General features: G+C 43.8%; 2 protein-coding genes across 2 annotated transcripts in view; both read right to left on the bottom strand.

The window, feature by feature from the left end:
• Positions 1 to 5,553, bottom strand: part of LOC119459028 (papilin) — a 51,026-nt gene extending 45,473 nt beyond the window's left edge. The window contains exons 1-3 of the mRNA XM_049671556.1: positions 5,472 to 5,553; positions 2,379 to 2,480; positions 63 to 251 (exon numbers count right to left, since the gene is read on the bottom strand). Of these exons, the coding sequence (XP_049527513.1) occupies positions 63 to 251; positions 2,379 to 2,480; positions 5,472 to 5,553 (373 nt within the window). The remainder of the gene's footprint in view (positions 1 to 62; positions 252 to 2,378; positions 2,481 to 5,471) is intronic.
• A 333-nt stretch (positions 5,554 to 5,886) lies between these two features.
• On the bottom strand, positions 5,887 to 8,172 carry LOC125947172 (protease inhibitor carrapatin-like). The gene is made up of 2 exons (XM_049671555.1): positions 8,021 to 8,172; positions 5,887 to 6,203 (listed from the first exon to the last, which is right to left on the bottom strand). The coding sequence occupies exons 1-2, from the start codon at positions 8,061 to 8,063 to the stop codon at positions 5,887 to 5,889; spliced, it is 360 nt and encodes a 119-aa protein (XP_049527512.1). The 5' UTR covers positions 8,064 to 8,172.
• Positions 8,173 to 19,261: the final 11,089 nt, after the last annotated feature.

Raw genomic sequence — 19,261 nt, 5'->3', positions numbered from 1 at the left:
TGTTTTTCGTGTGCATAGAAGGTTTTCCGGGTGAAAGAGCGCGTAATGCCGACGTTACTTACTGAGTCGCCTGAGGCAGCTAGTTTCGCAGGCATTCCTGCTCTTGAAGTTATTCTTGTTTCCCTGGCAACCGCCGTAGATGAACTGTTCGCACTGGCCAGACTGAACATTGAACCACCACCTGGGGAAGTAGCCCTTGCAAGGACCAATGTCAGCCTTGGGCTTGCAGTAGGTCTCGAAGTCTACACCAGCTGTGGAGCAGTTCATTCCGCATCATACACCATTTAATGGAAAAAAGCCCTGCCAAAAAGCAGGGCAATATGCTGCAACCTCGACACATTTCAGCAACTCTTCATTTGGCGGTCAAGCTTTGTTTTTGCCGTAGCTGCTCGAGTGATTTGACAAGCCTTCTAAGAAAACGAAAAAAAGCTGAAAGCGTTTTATTGTATCACAACAGAATTATTTGCTAAACTAACCATCGGAACTTAACCCTCTTGCACAGAAATCGGGCCCGTGCAAGCATTTCAGTGTAATCAATACTACCTCGGTGAGATTTGACTGGAGAAAACTACTTGTACAAATGTCAAGCAGTGTTGCTCGCTATTACCAACTAGATTAGAACCAACTAGATGAGAACTAGATTACCAACCAGTTAGTTTCTTAACAAAACGTTGCTGTATGCATTGAAGCACAAAGTTAGCTGGAACGCCAATGCATTTCTCCGCAAAGTTCGGGAATTAATATATTGAAACTGGTGTCATCCTGAGAATTAGTTCCAAGTAGGATCCGCCTTGCGAACTCCACGGCTACAATTTGTAAATTGCAATATGAGCCATCAGGTAATTAGTGAAAACTTAATTAATAACTTTTTGTTAATTATGCGATATGTATTTCGATTTCTTGTGTAAGTAAAGGCCGCCTCTCCGAGTAGACTAGCTCACGAACTAGAATTGTGCTATCTGCCACAGGCAACCTTTAGGAATTTTTCGAAAGTGCTCGCTGAAACACCCTGTATATATATATATATATATATATATATATATATATATATATATATATATATATATAATTATTCTTACCCTCAGGGCCAGAGGCATTAAAGAGGGGAGTGGGTTACAGCAAATGAACATAAACACAATAATAAAAAGCAGTTAGAACGTTCAAGTACAAAGGCTTTGATTATACAGTTTTAGCTAGGGTAAAATCGTCGTAAGAAATTGGTAGCAAAGTACGGTAGTAAAATGGTAAATACGAAATGCACTTAGGTTACAAACATATAGTAGGAAAAATGCTTCGATTATACAATGTTAGCTAAAGCCGCTCGAAACCTTTGGTTATCGTGAATGGATACGATTTCAGCGGGAAGGTGGTTCCATTCCGTGGATGACCGAAGGAAGAATGATTGGAAAAAAGTTTTAGTGTGACATGATTTGAGACCAACCTTAAAACGATGGTCGATTCGAGGCGATATGTATTGTGGCTGAAAAATGAAATCATTGCGGAGTGTTGAATGATAGTATAGCTTGTGAAAAAGAACTAGGCGTGCGATTTTGCGACGAGAAGAAAGTAGACTAAGCGAAAGGTTAGTTTTCATGGCAGACACACTTGCAGTTCTATTGTAATTACGTAAGATGAAACGAACTGAATTATTTTGAACGAGTTCTAATGAATTAATTAGTTTATCAGTGGCAGGATCCCAAACAGCACATGCATATTCTAGTTTCGGACGTGTAAGGGTAGTAAAAAGAAGCATTTTTAGGGATGAAGGGGCAGTTGAAAAGTTACGGCGCAGGTAGCCAAGCATGCGGTTAGCATTGCTAATTACGTAGTCGGTATGAACATTCCAAGATAAGTTAGCAGAAATATGCACACCTAGGTATTTGTAAGAGTTAACCATTTCCAAGGGAACGTTATTTATATAATATGTATGCATGCTGTTAGTTAGTCGGGATACACGCATCACTTTACATTTGCCAACGTTTAGTTCCATTAACCAATTTTTGCACCAATTAGCTACAGTAGTTAGATCAGACTGCAGGTGGTTAGGATCAACTGCATTAGTTATTTCACGAAAGATAACACAATCATCAGCAAATATATATATATAATTGTGAGCGCTAACTGTGCATAGACCGCGGCATGTTTCACAGCTAGGCAAACTCTTCTCAAGGCGCACGCTTGCATGAAAAAAAAATTGCGATGGTACTACTATTGCTGATTAAATAAAATGCGCTCATTAAGTTCCAAAGTGCTCACATTATAGACATGTAAAGTACTCATGCATGTGCATACGCGGACAAAATGAATGGCTTCGTAATAAAAAGCGTTTGTTTATCTGGTACACAAAATAACACGAAAGCAGCGATGACATCACTTACCATTGACGGCCACTGCAGCGTATTCCGAGGTCACATTTGGAGTGTACTTGGACCTCCTCCTATGCTCAACCTCGGGCAGCACGGCCGAGGCGTCATACACACCTGCAAAGGAAGAGAGCCTCAGCACGGCAGGTTGTGTGGGCGAGTTGGTAATGCACTTTTGAATGAATCTTGGAGAGCCTTTCCCTACTGAGTTCCATGTCATCACGTTATGTCAGGTGCCCTTTTACCGGAGGACACAAATAAATACTCCAGAAAAATAGTCAACCATTTTTCTTGCATGGAAGTTGTCGTGCTGATCTCATGAAGGAACTCTAGCGACCGGCCAGGTAAATTGCAACGCCGCGTACAGTGCATGCGTCTGGATATAGTTACATTTCCATTATTACAGCAGACACGCACTTTAGCGATACGGAAGAAAAACGACACAATGATTTTTACTAACTTACAGGGACGATACACGAGGAATCGTGATGTAACCACGCACAAACAAGGTGCTCATGTACATGTAGCTATCCCTTTCAGTCACGATCGAATTGAGTGCTTTTAAGGCCTTCAATCAAATTTACAAATAGAGGGCGAACTTTGCAGAAAAAATAATTTTGGTAGTTGTATCATCAATATCCTTGGTCACTTCACGCCAGTCGTCATTTGCAAAAAAAATGTTTATGAATATTTCCTGTCAACGGTGATGCTCTGTGTCATAAAAATAACTCAGATATTTCTTACGAGTAGATGCGCCTCCTGCTATTATGGTAATTAACTTAACTTAACTTTACTCTAAATTACTTAACTGGTGATTAATTATGGTAATGGTAAATTAACAGCAGTGGTATAGAGCAACTCATCGAACTTCTCGTCAAACGTGTCAATGCACCTGAAAAATTACCTTTTCTTTGCATTGGTATCCGTGCTAACGCGACTTGCAACTTTTATTTGCATTAGCAGATAGTTTTGTTCTCACCGCTATGTTTCAGCACTTTTCTCTCTACCGAATATAAAAAGAATGTTACGCCTACATATGGAGACACCGTTACTGTAATCCAAGCTTGCTGTCGAGAATCGATTTTTTATTTGTTAGGATGATGGACGCCACACAAACACATTTTGCTGCTTTCATTGATGGTGGATTTTTCCAGGATTTCTCGTGCCACTTTATCACGGTTCGTTCATATGGCACGTGCCGACTAAATTGCGCCATTCGTCTTATGTACTTCAGCTATTTCGTAGTGTTTGGAGTCGCGTTGTTGCAGTAGTGTTTTATTAGGGAATGAATATCGGGGGTTAATTCTTACTTTTTTAAAGATATAATCGCAAAGTTGTGCAGTAAAATTTTGTAAACGGTACAGAGTCCTGCTTTTTTCGCTGCGTATTTTCGTAAAAAGGTGTTGCGCTCACCGCAGCACTGTTCTTGCTGACATTTTACTTCAACTGCATGACAATTAACTTCAACTGCATGCAAACTTTTGGAACACATCATTCACAAACACATTTCGGAATTCCTTGAGAAACATAACTTTCTAACAACACATCAGCATGGATTCCGAAAAGGCTATTCAACAATAACCCAATTGGTAGAAACAGTGCATGACTTCGCAAATAATATAAACAACGCTAAACAGACAGACGCCATATTTATGGATTTTTCCAAAGCTTTTGATAAAGTCTCTCATCATAAACTACTCCATAAATTAAACAAAATTCTTAAAAATCATAAGCTGATTAACTGGATTTCAGATTACCTCACTGCCCGTAAACAATTCGTTACTTTTAAGAATCAGGACTCTAATCATCTCTCCGTTGACTCTGGCGTTCCCCAGGGCTCGGTTCTTGGGCCGCTCCTCTTCCTGTTGTATATAAACGATCTTGTAAATGATCTTCCTGTTAAAATCAAATTATATGCAGACGACTGTGTTTTATATTCAGTAATAGACAACCCCTCGGATCAAGTATTACTAAATGATGCGTTTCAGAAGGTAGTTGCCTGGTGTGAAGATTGGCAGATGTCAGTGAACTTTGAGAAAACTGTTTTTATGTGCATTACTCACAAAAAGAAAAAGCTTAATTTCAATTACTCGGCTAACAATATTTTTCTATCTGAAGTAACAGAATACAAGTACCTTGGCCTGTGGATAACTAACAACCTCAAATGGAATCGGCACATCGATAAAGTAACCACTAATGCCTATCGTAAATAGTTTTTTCTTAGGAGAGCATTAAAGCTGTCCACGTGTCCCGTTCGCTTATTAGCGTATAAAACAATTATACGCCCAGTACTAGATTATGCAGCTATTATCTGGGATCCGTTTACGCAAACTAACATCAAAAAGCTCGAACGGGTGCAGAGAAAGGCAGTTCGCTTCATTTATAATAACTTCTCCCGTACCTCAGTAACAGAACTCCTAAAACAAGCCAACTTGCCTGCACTAGCAGAGCGCAATCGAGTTTCCCGACTAAAATTCTTCTATCAGCTTGTAAATGGACACTACAACATTAACATCACTGATATAATTACATTTTCTTCCGGGTATGCCACAAGACAAAGGCATCAACTAACAGTGACACCATTCCGCGTAAAAAATAATTGTTTTAAATATTCCTTTTTTCCTAGGACTGTGATAGAATGGAATAATTTGACTAATATAGAAGTTACTCAGCCTTCGTTGTCTTTATTTGCTGCTAACATCTGTTGATTAGGCCTCAAGATCAAATGTGACCTCATTCATTTCTTTTTGCCACTTTTATTTAAACCGATGTTGTTTGTATAGGCAATGTACTACGTATTGCTTTGCTTTGTTGCCTGCATTTGTATGCTCATATATTGTACTTCCACCCTGCTAAAATCCCTTTGGGGATTGCAGTATCTGTAAATAAAAAATAAAAATAAATTTTGCAGAAGGATCGCATTTTGGGTTTTACGTCGTTCGGCGTAACGCTTTCCACGGTTAATTGCCTGCTTTTAGGAAAACTAGTAGGGCCGCATCATTCATATGGGGACGGAGGACCAGCGAAGCTTTTTAGACTGCACACATGGGTGGCGCACATTATGAAATCGTACGCTTTCTTTTTTACGGCATCACACTACCCCGTCACCAGCGCTGTCGCGATCACTGCACGTCCCATGGATCGGCCGCAACCGCTGCTGCAGCCGCACCTCCGACGCGCGTGACGTCATAACCACAGAAAGCGTTATAACCACAAAGTGTTTTTCCGAGCGTGAAAGATTCCCGCTAATACACGCAGAGTGCTCCGAGGGGCCAGTCGCGCGCAATTTTGCGCGTATTCGCGTGCTCCTTTCACGCTCGGAAAACCACTTTCACGTAGTACGTATTAAGCAACAGAAAGCTGTATCGGGAGTTTTTCATGTTGCTCTACAATTTTCTAATTGACGCTTGTCTTTTAATTATAATAATTTAGTTAATTAATAATACAGACTCATTATGTCTGTATTATGTATTATGTAGTAATTATTACGTCTTTCCTGTTGTGGGTGTCTCTTTTGCTGCTGTCATATCAAACAAGGCTGTTTCAATTTGATGGTCTGATCAGCTATTCGCAAGTCGGAATGGTTGCGCAAGAGATATTCATCTAAAAAAAAATGTTGAAACGAACGTTGCATCGAAGGCAACTTACCTGATGCTGCACTGGCACAAGTCTCCTCGCACTCTTTTTGGGTGTCGTATTTGTTGTCGTTTCCTTGGCAACCGCCATAGACGAACAGCTCGCACTGGCCCGACAGCACGTTGTACCACCACTTGGGGAAGTAGCCCTTGCAAGGTCCGGGGTCAGCCGAAGGCGCGCACTGCCTGTCGAAGTCGTCGGCGGCTGCAAGAAATGCCTTTCAAATCACCTCTGTGATCTGTTTTAAACATTGTCAATTCTGATCAAATTTGTTTTTTTTTTTGTTTTTCTCTTGAACCAAAGAATTTGAATTCGACTCATTAATTTGCAGGGAATTCGGTACTTTCACTGATTGCGTCGAATTAACTCGTTCCGAGGACGATTGTCCTGTTTTGCACTGACGTCATGGCATGGATTCAGCGCGACTGCACGTCTCCTCACTTTCACTAGCTGAAAAACGAATGAGCCAGAAATCATCGCCATACACTCGGCCGTACATCACGATCATCGAATAATCTATTGGCGTGAAGCTTGAATAATCGTTTGGTCACTGTGCGCAATGGAAACAGAAAGAAATAGATAGAGCGAAGGAGAGAGAGACAAACTTTAATGAGAGAAGTAGGGACATTAAAGGTAGCTAGGAGCCTAATAAAAAGTAAAATGGCTATTGACGAGAAGTGAAATTATGGCTGCGTAGCTGGCCAGACGCGACAGCACTGGAGAAAACGTGGCGCTAAGCACATGCATTCGCGAAATCTCAGCACTCGTTTGAGGATTCTATTGAGCATGGCACACGAGGTGGTGCTACTCACTGTTGTGCTCTGCTCGTCACTTGGGAGAATCGTGCCGAAGTTGAGGGAAGCGGGTGTCTATAGTCACTCATAACATGACACCACTGGTATGATTTCACCGACGTACGTACATTCGGAATGCCGCCTGACCTAGGCAAGTTTACGCAAATCAGTGGAAATTTGTTGACTAGAATGCTCAGGAGGAGGATCAACATTTGTTTGCCTTCTGAAGAGTAGCATTGACGAAAATTACAATTGGCGCACTCATTTACAGTTCAGCTTTGTTGTGATGCTAGCAGGGAAGTGCCCTCAACATAAGGAAAATATTGACCGCTGGGCGAGTTGGTGTTAACTGCGCGACCATGGACACAGCTAATTTGTTTATGTAATTATGAAGAGAAGTTATTCAAGCGAAAATAGAATACATGTTCTCTAGACCTCTGTTTCACTTGAAATGAAGAAAGAAAAGAGCAGAAGGGTAGTGAAATACCCGAGAAACTCGACACACTCATGATCACGAACTAAGACCGATATTTTCTATAACCAATGCATTTAAACGCAGTCTTCTTTTCCACACACAATTTCCAACTGGAAAGCTCTTCCTAACAACTTTTTGAGACGACTTACAATGAAAAAGCATCGGCACAGACGTTGTTGCTTTAGTGTTTTTTTTTACACGTGTTAGCTATTTTTTTACACGTGTTAGTTTTTACACGTGTTTTTTACACGTGATAGTCGTGGCCGTTACAGGCATAGGTAACTAAAATATAGACATAGGGGTTTTAAGGAAGAGAGAGAAGATTAAGGAGAGATAACCAAAATGCGGTCCTTGAATAGATGTAGTAAAACCTGATTAGGTAAAGCATGCTAGTTCAGTATTTGTGGCTGTCCCGTTTAAACGTCGTCATTATCAACAAAGCGGAAGCACGACTCTATCCTGGCTCTCGCTTCTTGCCCCTGGCTTCATTTGTATTCTGTCATTTTGGCGCTCGTTCATAGATACGCTGCGAAGCGCGGCGTCAACCAATCATTTTATCGAGCACACAAGACGCCAGTGTTGGCCACGCGCGGCTTTCCTCATTGCGTATTCTTTCCCGCTGGAGTTTAGAGCCTTAACGTTCCCTATGAATTTCTCCCCCGTTCCTGACGAATGGTTATAGTTCCGCGTTGAAGGCGTTTCTAGAGCTCACGGGAACTCTAAGAACAAGCTTGGACGGCCACTGGACTCACCCAGAGCAGCGCCGAAGAGCGCCAATAGCACGAATGTCTTCATGCTTCCTTCACTGATGTCCAGGGTGACATGGCTCAGCGCCGGCAGCCTCCGACCTTATATCACATGGGAACCCGCTGGCGTGGCCGGGCTGCAGTGATAAAAATCTCATCACTTGCGCAAAACCGAAGGAAAAGTGCATGTCTTGGCCGAGGTAGCTGCTATCAGCTGCACGGCCACAAGCTTACCCAGCAAAGGGGGAGTAGCTGCCTCTAGTAACTGTCAAGGCGGGACAACTTTGGCAACCTGCACTATTCCTGCGTGGCCTAGTAGTCTGTCGTCACCACCACCTGCCTTTCGAACTCTACTGTGATAGAGAGGCTCCTCCCGGAAATATGGAAGTGCTAATACCCCGCGTGATGACATAAACGACACCCCTGTTTGTTCTAGTATTGTATAGCCGCATGAATCTAGGTGTCTCTTATTATCAAATATTGTTGTGTAACTATAACAGAGCGGCACTCAGATGTTATGAGCATCGGTTTCATGCAATATTGGACCACTTTACCATAGCACCATTGAATTATATGTAGAAACGTAAGCTTTGGACATGAGTGTGCCCAACTTAGTGAAGCAATCATCGTGCACTACCATGTGAGTTATGATCTGAGATCTCGTTTTCCATATTGAAGATGTGTACCGCCATAGGTGGGATGGACCCTTCTCTGGCTCCAAATATTTTACAGCGTCAAAGTTTATTCGTATCAAGCACGTAAAATCAATGGCTAGTTGTATTCCATGTTCCATTCTTTTAGCGCGCAAAGAAAAATGAGGCGCAGAAGGCGCATGGAAATGTTCCTTGTCGCTATCAATGAGTCGCGGTCCGTAAAGCATAAAAAAGCTGCAGCCGTTAGTGTTTTATTCTGTGTGCAATGCTAGCCTGTAACAAGCTGTAACACTAGGTCAGGTTGCGATTTTTTTTACCGCATGGAAGTGCTGTCGTTTGGAAACCATTTCTAAATTTACTCACTTAACAGATAGGCAAAATCCGCCCGACTCTTGGCAAATCCCCGTTAGTGGGTTTGTTCCAAACACCTTGAGGGTCATCATCGTCATCATCCTATTTGGTTTAGAACCATGCGTTCACCACGTTTGGATGGCCTAGTGTTCCACACCGATGAACCATTAAGAAGTGCCTTCCCACGAGTTTTATTTTGATGCCGCAACCCGACAAGGAAGCCCTCATCAATACGAAATGTTTCTTCCGATTTTGGATGGTTACGCACTTGTCGCCAGTAAAGCCGGCATAAAGGCCTTTCCCACATCGTATTATAGTGCCGAAATTCGGGACATTTCGATTAACGTTCAAGACGCGACATTTAGAGTTTACAGCAAGTTTAACTTTTACGTCTAAGGCAGCAAGTCGCGAACTTAAGCTTACATGTGGACTTCTACGCGATATCCAGGTAGGGAGCTCTTGTGCCTCCAGTAACGTCAAGTAAAGTGAAGTTTCTTTAACATATACTGTGAAACAATGCATTTGACAAACTGTATACGGGAATATCATTGCTTAGCGCGCTTCATGTTGCGTCATCTAGTGATCCTGCAGGGCATTCCGCGCGTGCCCTCCCGGACGAGAACGCACCGGAGCGTGCGAACGCGAAGATGTTCCCTCACTTACCCCGCACCCAACGGCACCTACTGAGTGACCCAATTTGGCGAGAGGTTCACTGAAGAGCGGCACATACCCGGTGCATTCATGGCGCAGCTCGTTAAAGCCAAGTGTTGCTCGATTTGAGGAACTCGCGTGACCCGGATTTGATTCCGCCCTGCATCGGACGAGTTTAAAGGACCCTTTTTTGTTATTTTTCACCGAGTGGCACATACCCAGTGCTCCAAGTCGGCGTCAAAGAGTTTCGCTGAACAGCCGTGACTACCCAGTCGTGCATGTACAATGATGCATGTCGGCGAGAAAGGGTCGTTGAAGGGCGGCACACATCGCCACGTAATCAGCACAGCAGCTCGATGCGCTAGCCATTCGACCATGGACTACCCAGTGGCCCAGGTAAACAGGAAAGCGGCTATGCATGTACGCATACATGCATACTTACATACATACCAGTATCATACATGCATGCCTACACACACATACATGCATGCATGCATGCATGCATACATGCATACATACATACATACATACATACATACATACATACATACATACATACATACATACATACATACATACATACATACATACATACATACATACATACATACATACATACATACATACAGCTCCCGGGAAGTGTGGGAAGTACATTAAGAATGGTAACTCATTGAACATTTTTATCGTTAAGGTTCATTGCACACATCTCCGGGACGGCGAAACCACCTTCGCTTTGGGGGAATGTCGCTCCCCTCTCACCGTGCTCGTAGCCCCACATGGAATGCTGTTAGTAATTCCCACTGGCCAACGTCACTATAACAACTAATTTTGGATCGTTGTACGGGTTGACCCGTCCGCGTACCGTGCATTGGGCGCGCGTTCAGGAACCCCATGTGGTCAAAAGTAATCCGGAGAAATAGCTACGGCGTGCCTCATAATCATATCGTGGTTTTGGCATGCACGTATGATCACAAAATTTATTTAATATTTCGTATTTTTATGGGTGCAGGACGAAACAATGGTATAATGGCCAGCGTACAACGAACATTCTGGCATTACTCTCGAGCGGAGAAATTACTCATTTCCTAAAAGAAACAGTTACTGCCTTTGTATTTATTTTCGTGAGCCAACAGCAGCCTTCGGCGGTCACAGACGAGTCATAATACATTGATTTGTGGCATCTTCGTACTTTTCCACAGAGATTAAGACAGCTGCGCTTGTCGCTGTCTTAGCTTACGAGCGTTCATGTAGTGGAACTTTCTGAGAAATTATGCAACGTATCACACGATTTTATTATTTCAATAACAATCATGCGGTTCCTTGAGGGGCGTTCACGCCGTCGGCGCCGGTGCCACAGCCGTTATCGCAGTTGTCGTGCGTTGTTGCTCGACGCAAGCGTGCGCAGGGTCACATCGAGATTGTGAAGAGATGCGGAGAGCACGTGACTGAAAAGAAGATGAAGCGATGTGGACACACCGCCAAAGATGATAAGGTCATCATCATCACCGCCAACGCTATACGCTCAATCGCTTCGGTCCGCCACGGCAGCGTTCGCGAACGTTGTGCGCATGCGCACTATGAACACACTATCGTTCCTCCTGAGCACAGATGGCTTAGCACTGACGTGATCATTCTGACTGACGTCAGGGTTCACCATGTTGACGAACGAGCACGGTGAACAGCTGCATCGTTGGCCTCTCGCGCGACTCCAACACTCGCCCGCATAGCCGGCAGGGCAGAGGGCCTCTCCTAACCTTTCATTCCTATATGGAAGCAGGTTACCCCTCGGTAGTGAACATTCTGCACTTCCGTCATCCTAGGCGCCGTATTCGAGAATCCTCGCAGTGACAAGCTGCGTTCACGACGTGACGTGCAATTTCTACGCGCACTGCTCTGAGCGGGGCGGGTAGTAAAGGTCAAGCTAGCGTTGTCTAATCACTGGCCGCCGACTAAAGCGGACAGTATCCGAATGGCACAGGCTGGCGCATAATGGAGGTGCGACGTCTGCAACGCCACCTGGGGGCGCTCCTCCTTACGCCAGCGTTGTGAAACGCCTGTCAGCGGCCTACTAGCTCCTGCTATTCATTCTGCCCAACAGGAGTTGCCTTGCACAGAGCGTCGCTCCCGACATGCCACAGCCGCCTACAGTTGGAACAGCGTCCGAGGAGTTCGTGAAAACGCAACGCTGATCCTTGCTATGTCGTCAATGCTTCGCTCGCTGGGCTAAACTGCAAAATTTATTAGCAATCAAAGAAGAAGCCGGCACCCTACTGAAAAATGACTCCCAAAACCAACAATACGATATGAAACATATAGGATCCCGTACAAAAAACCCTTTTTTCCTATACGTCACATGATTTTGTTGGATATAGGTGTTATGGGGAATACGGTTCTTTCTTCAGTAGGGCAGAGTGCTTTATGATGCAGAATTATTAGATTTTGGACGTTCCTCTGAAATATCATGTTGAATAATTCATTATATATAGGGCTTTGCGCGCCGAAACCATGATTTGATTGAGGCACGTCGTAGTGTGGGACTGCGGATTTGTTATGACCACTTGGCGTTCTTCAACGTGCACCTAAATTTAGGTACGCGAGTGATTTTGCATTGCGCCCTAATCGAAATACGACTGCTGCAGCCGGGATTGAACTCGTTGTTTGTGAAGTAATTAGCTGAAGCGAAAAGTCACAAATACAAATTTTAGGTACAAGTGTTAAACGCATTTAGAAACATAATAGGAGATACATAACTAGGCGGTTGGCAACCTTAAGAAATAAATTATGGGGGTTTACGTGCCAAAACCACCATCTAATTATGAGGCTCGCCGTAATGGGGGCCTCGGATTAATTTCGACCACCTGGGGTTCTTTAACGTGCACCAAAATTTAAGTACACGGGTGTTTTCTGCATTTCGCTCCCATCGAAATGTGGCCGCCGTGGCCGGGATTCAATACCGCGACCTTGTGCTCAGCACCCCAACACCATAACCACTGAGCAACCACGGCGGGTCTTTGGCAACTTTAAATTTGCCTATTTCGTTACTTCTAGAATGTAAAGGCGCAAATTTTGTTTATAATGCACGGAGAGGGGATCCTGAGATTTTGTTACTAGATTACTATTACCGTATTAAGTAGTACCGCACAATAAACACATTGTCGATTTTGTAAATACCTTTGAAATCAAATAATGGGAACATTGGTTTTTATTCATCGGGAATATATGCGAAAAAGAAAACCTAATGTCGACCACTTCATTTCTAAAAGGAAGAAAATGGGGTGGTAATCGAAAAACACAGTTCAGTACCGTTGCGATGGTTTACAATCCGGTACAGCAGTTTTTTTTATTCATATAAAGCAGAAAATTCATCGTTACACCTTTGACTAGTTTTCTACGAAACCACTTGTCACACCTTGATGCACTGAAGGCAAGGATGATTTATATCTAGCGTAACTGAAGACAAATACTTTAGCAATGCGCGCAAAACAAGCGCTGCCAAAAGTTAAGTGCGCGATACATAAAAAAAACCGTGCTTGCCACAATTTGAAATTGGCTATGTTTAGTTTCTTGCGCTACGCTAAGAAATTTCAGAAAAAAAGAAGATATGGGGAAGCATTTGCCATCGCAAGAGTGTGCGGACCTCGTATTCTGGAGTGGTTTCTTAAGTACGCGACGGAATTGAATGCCACAGCAGAATATGGTGTTGATACGCTATCAGTTTTGGTGATAGGGAGTCGAAGGCGAAAATACGTGTTTTCGACAGGTCTTTATCTGTCTCCTTCTTCCGCCGGTCTCCACAAAGGGCGGGAAGGGGCTTTTTACGAAACCACGGTCCTCGGACTTGCGAACTCGACGACACGAGGCCGAGTGGCCAAGCTGCCAAGAAGCAGCTTGGCCACTCGGTCCGTGCTGCCAAGAAGGGTGCACTGTCAGCTGCTCGTGCTCACTGCTTGGAGAAACACGCGGCAAGGTTCGTTGACCGCCATCTTGAGGGCCTCCACGCACACAAAAAAAAGAGAGATCCCGTTTTCGTGAACGTTACTCCACTGACGCGCTCAAGGACGGGAAAGGTGTTAGCTCGATCGGGTCACGTCCTAGTATTTGCAAGAACCAGAATACCGTGAAATGATTTTATTGATCTGTCTGTGACAACTGTGCTGCAGGCATTTCGGTGCACTTTTACAATGTGTTAGTATTGTAGAAGTGTATGCCATATGACAGCTGCCTGATTATCATTGGTAGACGAGAGACGCCACAGCATCTGGACAGTAAAGAAGCAGTTTTTGACCTGCCGTCTGGCCACTGTGGTCTCCTCCTAAGACAAAGCTTGCGGAATTCTTTGAAAAGTAAGCTCTGTTTAGAAGCCTCTAAGAAAGGAGTTAAGTTTTCTGTAGGAAAAGTGAGAGAACGGAAGAAAATTGCCCGAAGTTTTAGTATATTTGTAACATTTCGTTTTGCGAGACATTACGAGCGGTTTCACTATTGTGCAGCACCGCTTGCGTATGCTGCATATTCGTGAAGTCAGGATTGCTTGTCGTGTTCGCAGAATAATAAAGAAGATATGAAATGTATTTTTCACAGAAGCCACATGATCAAGAGATCCTTTTCTATCAGATTTAATTTGAGAGGATTGCATGAAATATTACAAATTTACATGCATATAAATTAGGAGGTCCCATGGTTCAAGAACCATAGGTGGGAACTACGAGAGAGAGAGAGAGAGAAAATGATTAAAGCTTAAGATAGCACAGGAACATTCATAGCAGAGAGGAGTGTGTAACTGAAGCAAATTTATAAGTCCTTTCGCAGAAATTCCAAACCACAAGCCCCAGCAGAACTGCCGAACAAGTCAACGACACTTCCCACTGGCCAAACTACTCCGGTACTCCTGCGCAGTAAGAGGTCGGCGTTTCAATATCATGTAACACAAAATGGAAGCAGCACCTCAGTACCTCTGAGGTTCGTCAGAACCTTAGAGGTACTGAGGTACTGAGAAACTCTAAGGTTCGTTAGAACCTTAGAATGTTCAAAAACTAACGACAATGACCTCAGTGCAGATCAGTTTGTTCATGTCACATTACTGCCCAAAAGCAGGAATACAAAGACGAAATGAGCGCATCAAAGAGTGGCCTTAGGAGGAAAAAGCTGATTTTCTCGGGATATTCAGTAAGCTACGGTCTTCGGAAAACACCATGGCGATTTGCGCCCGGAAACCGCATCAGCGCCAGTCCTTGATCCGCAACGCGCGGCTGCCGGCAGGACTTCCTTCGTGTCTAGCATGGACTTACACGGCCGGCCGTACCTCAAGCTATATAATGCGATTATTTCAGCTGTACTGGTTTCTATCAAAAACATCTCCCTTTTCTCATAGCCACAGTGCATCTTGAGAAGTTTCGGTTTCTTTTAAGGAAAAGCTCTCTGTGCTCTTGTGCCCTAAGATTCTATATTATCACACGTATAAACAACCCATATTGGCAGTCAATTCTGTATTTGTACGTTTTCATTGCGCACACAGAATTAAATTTCTTCAAAGCGTCCCACATTAAATTCTAGTATTTCTCGCGCCGACTCCATAAATACAGAAACATTTTTCATCAGGCGGCGATTTCTTTCGATTTGTATGATCTACACGAATGTTACGGAAAATTTTGTAAATGTAGCAGAGCAGAAAGCGGACCTCATTGGATCAGACGGATGATTGTGACCGACATGATAAAGACATGGACGAGACATAAAATGAACGGAGGGTGGCGCACTCGTTTAAGTCCAAGAAATTGGCGTAGAATATGCTTGTAATTGTGCATAATCACTGTTGTCGATATTGTGTAAGAATATGCACCATGGAAGTCGGACGTGCTAAAAATTGTTGACAACTGCCAGCTATTTTGTGACAGCGTTAGAATATTTTGGGAGCCACTCACCTTCACAGAGTCTTATCTTTTTGTTTGGTTTGCATTTCCGAACAATCCCCTTCTGTTGAATCTGCGCCGTCATCAGCAGCAGCCGTGAGATTATCGCGAACGATTCTCTACAGCAAACTTCTCTGTTAGGTGACGTTCGCTGGCAAGATAATAGGATGGCTGCGTTGCTGGGTCCGCGAGACACTGGGCGATTGGTCCTAGGAAACGCGTCAGAATTTGCTATTGTAGTTAGGATCCCACAAATTCTGCTGTTCATATGCGATATAATCGGAGATGTAGGGTTCTCTAGATTCTCGTGCTTTCTTAGGCCCCACCGAATAGCAAACAAACATCACCCAGTGTCAAAATTCAACGATCGACAATACCGTAATGACATTTATCTGCAAAGATGACAAAATGAGAACAGCGTAAACATTTTTTGGGCCTGCGGATGTACCCGAAAGGGATATTCAAAAGAACAGGGGTAGTCTATGGAATGTGTAGATCACTGAAAGGCCAACATGCAAGCGTGATAGCCATAGTATCAAGGCATATTAGAGCTGCTTAGCGCAGTCACTGTGTTGGGGCTGCCTTTCAGGCGAAGGTTTCTTTGGCTACATATCTTCGGGTTGGCGTGACTGCTGCTGCTGGTTCAGACAATGTGACGCCTTATAAATAGAGACTTTTCACGTGATCCCGTGTGAGGCGCCATGTTTTATCAGGTGGTTACTCGTCCATTGCTTGCAGCTGAAGCTGGCTCCATTAGTACCTCCGTTGCCTTCGTGTTGACAATAGATGTGTACGACAACGCACCACGGCGGCCCAGCAAACCTGTTTCGGCGGCTATCGTAGATAGTAAATCGGTGGCAAAGACGTAGCTTTGGCCACAGCTTCAGAGGACACTGTAAACGCCTTCGGAACTCATTACGACTTGCCCAGACGGTGCGAGCTGCGTATACGGTGTTTTAGTAGAAATGGGGCTAAAAATATATTCCGGGCCGTTCAAACTTTCCGCTTGCGAAGGAAGTCAGGATCACTGTCGTTTACTCTTCGTTCTTTAATGATTTGCCGGTCACGTTGACGCAGCGGCTTATCATGTTTCTGACTCAGTAATCTTCCTCGGTGTGGACATTATCTGATTGTTTGTTTTCTGCCTAATCGCTCGCGGGTATGCTCAACGCGGTAGCTTTATTCTTGAATGCGCATTTAGTTTAGAACGTAGATGGTATGTAGTTATTAAAGCTCGTAGCCAACGATCTATTATCGCTATTTACACGCTTAATTTGTGGATCGTCACGATACGTTCACCTTCGAACATTCGTGTGCTGTCGCTGTAGCCCGTCACCATGCTTCGGCGCATTGATTAAAGAGTGCACCCATTTTTTTCTTGATAAGTGAGCGATAAAGTGGGCGTAAATTTTAGCGTAGATTGGGGCAGATACGTGCAAGAAACGTGGAGCGCTAGGTGTTGTTGCTAAATAGGAAAATGTCACCTGGAAACCGGAGGTTGCTAAGATATTCGCCGTTGATCCTCACTCCTAAGCCTTCCCAGTCTAAGAGCTTGAATACGTGAAGCTTCTAAACATGCAGTGAATAGCATTGGAGAGATTGTGTCTCCTTGCCTGACCCCTTTCTTGATAGGTAGCTTTCTACTTGTGGAAAACCAAGGTAGCTGTGGAATCTTTGTACATATTTGCCAAGATATTCACGTATGCCGGCTGTACTCCTTGATTACGCAATGCCTTTATGACTGCTGGTATCTCTACTGAGTCAAATGCCTTTTCATAATCTACTAATGCCATATAGAGAGTTGATCGTACTCCGCAGATTTCTCGATTACCTGATTGGTGACATGGATATGATCGATCGTCGAATATCCCTTCCTGAAGCCAGCCTGTTCTCTTGGTTGACTGAAGTGAAGTGTTGGCCTGTTTCTATTGGCAATTATCTTGGTGAATATTTTATACAATACTGAAAGCAAGCTCATGGGTCTATAAGTCTTCAATTCTTTAACGTCTCCCTTCTTACGGATTGATGACTACTTGATTCCATGTAAAGACTTTGCACAACTCTTTTGCTGAAGGTTTCTCTGGCCAGGCGGATGCCAAAACTGTGGAGAGGATCCAGCATGTTTAAGGCGCTCGGTGCAAATTGATACAGGATGGCGATGTAATAAAAACGTGATCGTAAAGCATCTTGTAGAGTCCATTAAGCCCTAGCGGCGACTTCTCCATGACATGTGCGACAAAAGCTTTAGTATTTGCATGCATTCATTCTGTATCTGCTTTCGGGGACCGCTTTCGGCTAGCCATTGTTACAGAGTTAACGCTCTGGGCAACACAGTGCCTACAACTTTCTCCGACGTTCTCGCCAATTGTCCAGCGAAATCTTGTTCTCTGAACTCAATGTGTGTGCGATGCGGTTAATGCGTTACGTTCAGGGACATCGAATACGCTGGAATGTAGGATTAGCGATGGTAAATAACCATAGTACGTGATGCGCAGTTAGGATCTCGAAGACTGACGACTGTGGTCTCCATTATGGTTGCGCATTAAGAGTGAGATGCTTGTCTGAGCAAAAGTACGCCCAATAAACCGTTAGATTTCTGACTCATAGTTTTGGCGTTGTCTGGTGCTCCACCGTCACTACAACATTACATCTGGTAGAAGTGTTCTTTGTTTTGTACAGGAGATTCCCTGCAAGCCAAAGCTGAGAAGGCAACAGCAACGTCGCCACGGATCAACGATCGAGCTAGTCTCAAGCTAGAAGGGCTGCTGCCGGAGTGCACACTTCTACCGGAATAGACAGGGAAGCTAGTGTCGAAGTCAACTGTCACGGCGACCACTTCACAGCTGTCATCAACGATCGTACCTCGACAGCCATGTTTCTCGCATATCTTCCTAATGATTGCGTCCAACCATACAGAAACTAGACTGAAGGCAATCGAAAGGGTATCGAGCTTCGACAACAGAACTGTTAAAATTCTGCTGTTTAGCAAAATATACCGACCAGCCCAAGTGAACATGCCGTGTGCTGCAACGTTCTGCATGAAGAGCTAGATTGGAGCCACAGTGAGCGCGCAGAACGTTCCCCACAAATAAAATTGCAACACAGTTCGCGTAGACACATTTGTGCACTTTGGCGGAACTGGAGACACGTGTGTTATGTAGAAGACTTCGTATTATAGTATGGACGACATTGGCGAGAAAAGAATAAATACTATCGCTACAAATCATACAAAGTTAACGGTAATATGTTGGCTTACCAAGAAAACTAATTGCGCCGCAGGGATATTATATGCATCATATGAAAGACTGACGCTAGACTAATAAGAAAACGTGCTAGAAAGAGAATGTAAGGCAAGCCGCACAAAAATGACGGACAAATAACATAGCCGTAATTAAAGCAAGCATTTCCTTCTTAAGTTACGGCACACATTGCCGAAGCAGACAATCTCCATTGTCTGCTACGCACGTTGCACGTGGAAGGTTGCGCGTGGTTCTTCTGCGGCCATCTTGATTCTTCTATCTGTAAATGACCTGCACATTAACCATTCTTTAGTTATCGTCGGTTACCGGCCCCGTCACAATATTAAGGCGACAGCATGCAGATAGAGTGTAACTGAGATCCTGGAGATGTGCATGAAATGAATTTATTATCAAACCTACAAACTACTTCGCTAGAACAAAAACGTG

This window comes from Dermacentor silvarum, chromosome 7 (genome assembly GCF_013339745.2).
Source record: "Dermacentor silvarum isolate Dsil-2018 chromosome 7, BIME_Dsil_1.4, whole genome shotgun sequence".
NCBI lineage: Eukaryota > Metazoa > Arthropoda > Arachnida > Ixodida > Ixodidae > Dermacentor > Dermacentor silvarum.
Note: the sequence above shows the minus strand (reverse complement) of the source record. Positions and strands in the feature narration are given on the sequence as shown.

What these genes read in the sequence shown, in the direction of transcription:
- LOC125947172 (XM_049671555.1), bottom strand. Translation starts at nt 8,063, where the DNA reads ATGAAGACATTCGTGCTATTGGCGCTCTTCGGCGCTGCTCTGG. An exon ending in GCTCTTCGGCGCTGCTCTGG is followed by an intron (nt 6,204 to 8,020) that starts GTGAGTCCAGTG and finishes CATTTCTTGCAG; the next exon opens with CCGCCGACGACTTCGACAGG.